We start from the raw sequence: 8,806 nt of genomic DNA on the forward strand, positions 1-8,806 counted from the left end.
TAGTGTGAAAGCCCCGCATAACGGGCATCTTAAGTATTACTGTCAGATAGTCTTGGTTATGCACTACCCCCAATATAAACATGAATGCCATCCAAGTAACAGGTATAAACACATTATTACGTGTGTAGTGCTTCGGACTTATCTGATATGCCTCAGTTACATATCCTTCAGCGTTGCTTTAAAGACAAGCATACCCAACACAATGCCGCATTCTACAGAAATACATTTGGGTTATTTGTCAGTGGCGTCACTCTCCGTGCACATTTTCTCTAATCGCGTCATGTCGTTTATACGTGCGCGCCCCGTCTCTTTTCTGATTGGATGCATTTTAGATTGAACCACGATTTGACCAATGAGGTCACTGCATTGATGTGCCCTGCAAAGGTACCGTTTGAGCCATAAACAGCTAATTCAAGGCCGTCGTATTACTAGAAAATCATATTAGGCAAACGGGAAGTCATCTGTTTTATGGGATTTAAGTCCGTACTGGACAACGGAGCTCTAGACTGCTCAGTGCCATAAATGAGTGAGTAACTTTAACATTAACAAGCTAGCTATTTAGCTGCAGCAGTATACTATACTGTAGCTAACGTTACCCGCCTAGTCACCTAACCATCCACCCTGTTATGTTCAGCTGTATCCTCTACAGTAGCTGAGTTAATGCTAACTAGCTAAGTAAAGATACACTTTAGGACTCGGCTAGCTAGTCATATGGTTTGGTAGATTAAAAGATAACGCTACCCAATTAGCCAACTCGTCGCTTGGCGCGTTGACAGCCCGTTGTACCTCCTTTAGCTTATCTTAGCTTAGCCAACTTACCTAGCTAGCTCGGAAGAGAACCTCTAGCCAACTAACCAGGTAAAAAAAAAACTAAACGAAATGTGTAGTGGTGAACCCAGTATAGGGAGAAAATACAGTAATGAAAACAAAAAGGGTTCGTTGTGTACGGAATGTGTGTCGTACATAGACAGATCAATGACTTTCCACTATATGGATGACTTCGACTGAAGCTTGCAACGCACGCTTAGCTAAGTAAGCGTCTTGCATGATACTTGTTTCTGTTACTGATAAACTCTTCTCCCCATTGAAGGTCTGGAGGACTGATTTATGGTTAGGGACCACTGTGTTGATCAAGACAGGTGCCGCCAGAAAGAACGAAAATGACGACGGAGACCCACGTGAAAGACATCAAACCGGGACTAAAAAATCTCAACGTCATTTTCATCGTTCTGGAGACAGGTGGTTATTTTCTTCCACAGCTAGAAGGTTAAAAACAGCTAATCTGGGACCGATCAAAAAGGTATCAGTGGCGGCGGGTGAGCTGGAAACAGGGAAAGCCCGAACACTACCTTAAATCAATCATTACTTTCAACCTGTTCCCCTTTATCTTCCTTGATTAACAATAAAACAAATAATTCACAGAATAATCGACACCAATCGCGTAATTAGAATAAATGATTGTTCTCGCAAAACACCAAAGATTGTCTGTAATTTGTGTGGTATTGCGAAAGCTACAGTATGAGATTGTTTAATTAACAAGGACAGCAATTTGAATAATTAAGTGGCAAGTAATCCCAAAGCTTTCTCCTAAATGTTTCATATTAGGCTATAGCTTTCCTGTGGTACAAAATTCAAATTACAGAACGGAGATAAATTTAGTGAAATCGATTTAAATTACTGAGAATAAACTTTTATGTTAGGTTGAGTGCAATGAACAATAACATTTAGAACACAGACCTCACAAAAGTTGTGATGTGTCACAAGCATTTAATATAATTTAAATCGATAAATGCCATCCTTGTTAAACAATCTTACGTTGTAGCTTTCGCAAGCACACAAACTACAGACAATCTGCGCTGTTTCGCGAGCATAATCATTTATTCTAATTACGCGATTGGTGTCCATTATTCTGTGAATTATTTGTTTTATTTTTAGATTTAAAGGTAGTGTTCGGGCTTTCCCTGTTTCCAGCTCACCCGCCGCCACTGCAAGGTATCACACATTGACAAAAAACGCGCGTCTGATATGTTGGGCTGTCAAGATGCAGTGTTCTTCCTAATCATTTTTTGGGTTTGTGGTACACCTGAAATGTTAGTGCTGAAATTTTACTGAAGCTGGCCCAGCATACTATTTTATGGATCAGATCCTCTGCGTTATTCAGTGCAGCAAACGTTTGCCAATACGTCCTACAAGAGTCTGCACGACTTTGACTGCTTTAAATTTAATCCTGCAGATAATAATTTTAGGGAAAAGATCAGGGCTTTAACCACGACAGGAGGTTGATTAATTACTTCCATGTAACCAGAACTAAAATCTGCTTCAGTGCTGCATTCAGACCAGCCTGAGGTTCCTCCATGTAAATTAGTTATGTGGTTGTAGGAAGTGCAGCGGGAGAATGCAGCGAGCGCTGGCTGCATGCAGCTCATCTGCTGTTCCTCCATTAAAGGGCGTGTGACGAAGACGAAGGACGGGCACGAGGTGCGGACCTGCAAGGTAGCCGACAAAACGGGCAGCATCAGCATCTCTGTGTGGGACGAGGTGGGGGGTCTGATTCAAACTGGCGACATAATCCGACTAACAAAGGGGTGAGTCAGTCGGGACCCACAATGCACTGCTTCTCAGGGACACAGTCACAGTAGATTCGAAGGGGACATGCCCTTTGTGTTATTCCCAATTTGGAAAGAGGAAGAGAACATTTCCCTTAAATGGAAAGGCTGATGCTTAAATAGAAATAAAAAACAGCTCTTTACATCAATGTGAATAGTATTTGAGTTTGGAAGGGATGAGATAGAGGGGCAGGAAGAGAAAGAAATGAGTATGTGTGTTAGAATGTGTGTGTATGTAGATGATTACTAGACAAAATTTTGTTGTAAAAAATGAGAACATAATTTTACTTACATTTTGTTCATTGAACTTCAAATGCTTTGTTTTAATTACTCCTCCAATACAAATAAAGCTATTTTTATTTGAAAATTGATTATGCAGGTGTATGTGAAAAATGTTGGTTCACATAAAACTATCCATGTCTCTGTACTAGAGCGTAGATAGTTAACTATGTAGGGGTGAAATAAGAATATAAGCAATGCAAAGGCTATAACAGGCCCATTCAGGCCATCAGTGCCCATTTCTCTCTATAGTGTAGAGTATTTCTGGCACTGTGTCAGGGCCGCTTCCACTGTGAATCCTGTTAAACAACTCAAATGCGTGTATGTGACCCTGAGTGGAAAAATTCTTCCGTGTTTCAGTGTGAAAGCTACCTTTAGTGAAATTCATGTGACATATGTACTTTGCATTGTGTTTTAGACATATTTATAAGGTATATTGGCCAATGATATGCAACCGTGGTTTAATATTAGCAATCCCACCCTGTTCCCTCCAGATATGCCTCCGTATTTAAAGGCTGTCTCACTCTGTACACTGGAAGAGGGGGTGATCTGCAAAAGATTGGAGAGTAAGTCCTGAGTGGTATTCAAAAACAGTGTGTGGTGTTAGACTGCTCTCAGATGTTAAGACTCCGCTTGCTGTTGGTGGAAATTGCCATTTTCTGCTCTCCTTTGAAACACATGATGTCATCCACCAACTGACTGACCAGCAGGGATCCCTGATGAGCAACAGGATGGACAAACCCCTGGCCGACTTCCCCAACCCCATATCCCTGGCAGAACAAAGCTGATTTATTCCACCACTGTTGGCTCCTGGTCACCATCAGATGATGACATGCACTATATGGACAAAAGTATTTGGCCACACCTGTTTTTCAGGGTTTGGGCTAGGCCCCTTGTCTCCAGTGAAGGGCAGTCTTATTGCTTCAGCATGCCAAGACAATGCTATGCTTCCAGCTTTGTGGCAACAGTTTGGGGAAGGCCCTTTTCTATTCCAACATGACTGTGCCCCAGTGCACAAAGCAAGGACTATAAAGACATGGTTTGATGAGTTCGGTGTGGAAGAACTTGACTGGCCCACACAGAGCCCTGACCTCAACCCCATCGAGCACCTTTGGGATGAGCTGGAACGGAGATTGCAAGCCAGGCCTTCTCGTCCAACATCAGTGCCTGACCCCATAAATGCTCTACAGAATGAATGGGCACAAATTCCCACAGAAACACTCCACAATCTTGTGGAAAGCCTTCCAAGAAGAGTCGAAGCTGTTATAGCTACAAAAGGGGGACCAACTCCATATTAAAGTATATGCATCTGAATGCAGTGTCATTACAGTCCCTGTTGGTGTAATGGTCAGGCGTCCGAATACTTTTGTCCATATAGTGTAGCTGAGATTAGACCCGGTTCAGAAGGAAATTGTCATTTTCAATGAAATGTACCTTGATTGGTGTAGTAGGTGTGTATTTGGTCAAACAGTGTTGGATTTTATTTGCCCTGATTTCAAGTCAGTGTCTGTTCCCACTTCCTCTAACTGCAGTTAGAGACATCCAAACACACGTACATTCAGCACAGCGACTCTCTTACCTCTCACCAGTAGAGTTTAGGAGTCCCTGAGCAGGTAAATGGGAACCACACCTGCTTCTACCGAGTCTGCTGCACTGTTTGACAACACCACCTCAACAGGATTGACTCTGGTACCTCCCACAGAAGCAGCCAATGGCTATCATTGTGTCTTCCTTTTACAGGTTCTGTATGGTTTATTCTGAGGTGCCAAACTTCAGCGAACCTAATCCGGAATACTTGGCCCAGGCAAGCAAAACAGTAAGCTCTGTCCACCCAATTCAACAGTAATCGGGCATTTCAGCGTCAGTTCACTTTCCACGTAGAACACCCTGCCTGACCAAATTTGGAATTTCCTCACAGGCTATGGTATAAGATGCAGATCTTATCCAATATGTCAGCTCATTGTTTGTCAGTGCTGTAGTTTAATTTTTAGCAACTGGAGCATTATAATGACTGTGTTAAGGATCTGTGATAGACAACTTGACCTTGTGTGTGCTGGAGCTTATTGACAGCAGTTGTCTTTCGTCTGTGCCACTCCCCCAGGCACTCAGTGACCAGGGAAATGCAGTCAACAACAACAGCAGTACCCCTGCCAGCGTGGCCGGTGAGTCTGCCCTGAAAGGGGCCACGGGCCCCCCCCCCTCCCGAGTCAGTGTCACAGCCCCCCAGTAACTGTGGGGCCACCTCCTGAGTCTCATAGGCCCCACAAATTGGGGGACTCCCCTTCCTGAGTGAGCCTTGTAGGCCCCTGCTACCTGGGGGGGGGGGGGATTTCCTGAATCAGCTAGTAATTGATAAACTGGGCTTGTGGAGGGCTTGAGCCTATGGCAAGTTAGGAGGGCAATGATCCTTCAGGCTCAAAAGTAAACTGCTATAATGTACATGTCAAGGGGGAAAATAACCATGTTAAATTCAAAAGAACATGTTAACATATAAACTGCAAAGACCACACAAGTATGAGGAAGCTCAGACCTGCAGCCACCAGACAATGATAATGTTATCGTTGTTAACGCAGCTTCATGCTAGTAAACTAGCTGTTAGAGGAGCTGTCCAGCACCTATCCATAACACGCTGCCATAGTGACATTATCTCCCCTTAGCACAACTCCCTGACTGCGTGCAGAGCTACATTCATTTAGACATGGGCTCATTGTGTAAGGTGAGTAAATCGTGAGTACAAACAGATGTATTAAGAAGTCTACATATAATTACTCCTCACCTTTCCATCTCTGAATGTGATCAGCTCTGTAGCTTAGTCCTCTTAAGTAACATGCTTGCACTCCCACACCAGTCCCTGGCAGCAGCGGAAGGAAGAGGAGGGGAATTTATGTGTTGTTGCCTGTAATTCAGTGTAATTCAATTTTATTTGCATAGTGCTTTTTACAACACAAGTTGTCACAAAGCAGCTTTACATTGTTACCAAGCCTGAGAGCCCCTGAGAGCAAGCCTAAGGCAACAGTGGCAAGGAAAAACTCCCTAATTAACAGGAAGAAACCTTGAGTAGAACCTGGCTCAGAGGGGGAGCCCATCTACTTCTGGCCGGCACTGGGCAGATAAAATTACAGAGAATACTTAAAATTGTATAATCTACTTAAGACATTAGACAATATCAATTACACAACAGAGGAAAAATGTAATCCTGGAATGTCCAGTTCTTGGCACACAGTTAGCTTGATAGGCAAGGCAGCGAGGTAGCTGAACTGGAAATCGGGATGTGGCGCTTGAGCTACAGCTCAAGTAATATGTAATATGTCCTGAAATTGTACCTCTTGTGCATTACTATTCAGGGAATGAAGCCACCAATGGCAATGGAGTAAGCGCTCCAGCTCCCAGCAACTCTACCAATCCCCATCCAGGAGGGCGAGGGAGCAGTGGGGGCAACAACAGAGGGACAGCCAATCAGGGAGCAGGAGGGACAGCCGTGAGCAATGGAAAGGAGACCCGGCGCTCTGCTAAGAGATGATTGAGGGTGAGGAAAGGAAGGCCCCCCTCCCTCACCAGAACACCCAACACAGAGAAAGACTGATTTGTTCCAATGAGGACTGTGTCTCACCTACACCCTTCCATTGTACCGTCATCTCCATATCAGCCATGGCATCTGATCATCTCAACTCTCTTCTCTTCTGTCTGGGTCAGCCCAGGTTCAGAACATCACTGGGCTGATTTTAAACCAAATAGCTTTAGCATTGAAGCTTCAAGAATGCATTAATGTGTACATCGTGGGAGACTAAATTCATAAATAAATGTACAAAAAGTTCAGTTTCACCGATGAGGTTATCATGGAGACCTCAGGCAGAGCTCAGATATTTGGTCATGACTTTTGTGGGACGGAAGTGAAAATCAGGTCATATCATGATGTCAGTTTATAATATACTATAATATATACATTTTATATATACTCAGAATGTTTTATGAATCCTTTCAGCTGGGCTGTTTTTATCTGTCTCCAGATGGTGGATGGTTCAGTCAGTTCGCTGCACAAAGTGGGCAAGGTAATCTTTTACCACCCACTACCCATAAATCCTACTCCCTAAACAAGAGTTGTGTAAAGTCCCACTGTTGTAATGAATGGGACAGGGGTCCCTTTTGTGACGTCTCCAGTGTAAGAATGTGACCTGCCCCCCTGTCCCCCACTTCAAAGCAAAGGTTCACTTAACCTTAATCCCTATACATTTCTATTACATGGCCTGGATAACTGATGTCACATTCTCTGGTTGCCAGGTACTGTGTCTATAAAGTATATTTACTGTTTTACAGTGTATGTGGGTCTTTTGTTGTTAAGATTTGTTGCTTTCATAGGAGCAAGCCAATACTAAGTAAATGCTTTTGGCTGACTGAAACATTCTGACTTCTGTGTTGCTTGTCTTGTTCATGTAAATTCATGTAAATTAGTATGAAGTTTGGTGTTGTTCACCAGTTGACAGCTTGTCATTCATTGTCATTCAGTTGATTCCCCTTGGTGGGTATGTATCTGATGGAAGAGTGGAAGGAACCATTAGAACTGGAGCCCCAGAACAGCACCTTGGCCATACCCAGAAGTCAAGTGTGTACCGGCTTATTGAGGTGATGTTATGTAATTTTGCATTATATTTTAGTATTGGAGTCAATATCCTCCACAGTCATTTATGTGGCTAGTTGTGCCACAATGTATATCTTTCTATCTACGGCCAAGCGAAAACCAATCTGTACAACAGACTGCATCTAAAGAACAAGTTCAGGACAGCATGACTTTTTGTAAACTGTAGGTCTGGTCAGAACACCTGCCCATGTTACAAGGCATCCAACCACTGCAAGCCTACCTGCACGTGGTTGTAGGCAAACCAAGCCGTTTTCTTGAGTAAGCATATTTTCAGGTGGCTGTTCAGGATTTCTGTTTGACAGTTCCCCTCTTTGTTGGGAAGGAGGAGCTGGAGAAGTCCGCAGATTAAAGGGTCCACTAATGTATTAGTGTTCACAGACCAAAAACTGAGTATTATGTATCTGAAATCCTTTGATTTAGTTAATAGTATAAGATGAGGGCCACTACAGCAGAGCGCTCAAAATGTGCAGCAAAGTAGAAGCAACACCAGTGCCACACATTTCTGTTTTTCGTTGTTTTTTGGAATGTGTTACCGGCAGAGAGGAGCACATCAATTCCTATAGGAAGCCGGAGTCTAAATTACATCTAAATTACATCACAGCCCTAACATAAAAGGTGTGAGAATGGGCTAGAATGAAACCGAAATGAAAACAGAGCTGGTATAGAAAGGGTCTGGGCAGAAGCTCACCCGCAGGTTTCCTAAGCTAGCCCTGGCAGTGATTATCATAGGTGGGTAGCCCAAGTGCTGTGTCTCCAGGAGTGGCTCTGCTTGTACAGGATTTTTGATGTTTGGATAATGGATCTCAAAAGACAGAAAAATGGCTAAAAAAAGAAAATAAGCCAGGGCACAGTCCTTGAGGCAGTCACAACTGCTGGTTAGTGGCATTCAGATGACTTTATGACTCAGTTCACCATAGCCCATTCTTTTCTTGTCTGTCACAAAACCCAGCATTTTATCAATTTTCAGTTTCACACCACACCAACCTCACTACCTCTATAAGCCAGGCCCATTAATCCAGCTCAAGGTGAAAATAAAAATGATAGAAAAGAGTATGTTTGTATGTGCCTTTACTTACCCTAACAGCATGGAAGCTCTACAATACAATCAGTGAAAGCTTGAACCTCACAGGAAAAAAGCTTGTTATTAACAGTTCACCCCACCCACAGAATCAGAAGGCAGAGGCATCATGACACAAAGGCAGATGTGAACTCAAGCAACTGCAGCACCTTGATGTGTATATGTTTAGAGATTTGAAGGAGAACTTGGTGGTGAAACAACACATTT

General features: G+C 43.2%; 1 protein-coding gene across 6 annotated transcripts; it reads left to right on the plus strand.

Moving 5' to 3' along the window:
* The first annotated feature begins 379 nt into the window (after positions 1–379).
* si:ch73-190f16.2 (SOSS complex subunit B1-B) lies at positions 380–8,535 on the plus strand. 6 transcript variants are annotated; one of them, XM_036532020.1, is made up of 8 exons: positions 380–526; positions 1,091–1,239; positions 2,447–2,585; positions 3,380–3,451; positions 4,626–4,701; positions 4,987–5,047; positions 5,543–5,601; positions 6,230–6,347. In XM_036532020.1, exons 2-8 carry the CDS (start codon positions 1,161–1,163, stop codon positions 6,257–6,259), a joined length of 516 nt encoding a protein of 171 aa, XP_036387913.1. In that variant the 5' UTR covers positions 380–526; positions 1,091–1,160; the 3' UTR covers positions 6,260–6,347. The 6 variants fall into 6 exon arrangements, with proteins under 6 accessions (XP_036387913.1, XP_036387914.1, XP_036387910.1 ...); XM_036532021.1 differs by having other exon boundaries at positions 4,626–4,689; XM_036532017.1 differs by lacking the exon at positions 5,543–5,601 and having other exon boundaries at positions 6,230–8,535.
* Positions 8,536–8,806: the final 271 nt, after the last annotated feature.

Source organism: Megalops cyprinoides, chromosome 6, assembly GCF_013368585.1.
Source record: "Megalops cyprinoides isolate fMegCyp1 chromosome 6, fMegCyp1.pri, whole genome shotgun sequence".
NCBI lineage: Eukaryota > Metazoa > Chordata > Actinopteri > Elopiformes > Megalopidae > Megalops > Megalops cyprinoides.

What these genes read in the sequence shown, in the direction of transcription:
- si:ch73-190f16.2 (XM_036532017.1), top strand. Translation starts at nt 1,161, where the DNA reads ATGACGACGGAGACCCACGTGAAAGACATCAAACCGGGACTAAAAAAT. An exon ending in TTTCATCGTTCTGGAGACAG is followed by an intron (nt 1,240 to 2,446) that starts GTGGTTATTTTC and finishes CCTCCATTAAAG; the next exon opens with GGCGTGTGACGAAGACGAAG. An exon ending in TGGCCCAGGCAAGCAAAACA is followed by an intron (nt 4,702 to 4,986) that starts GTAAGCTCTGTC and finishes CCACTCCCCCAG; the next exon opens with GCACTCAGTGACCAGGGAAA.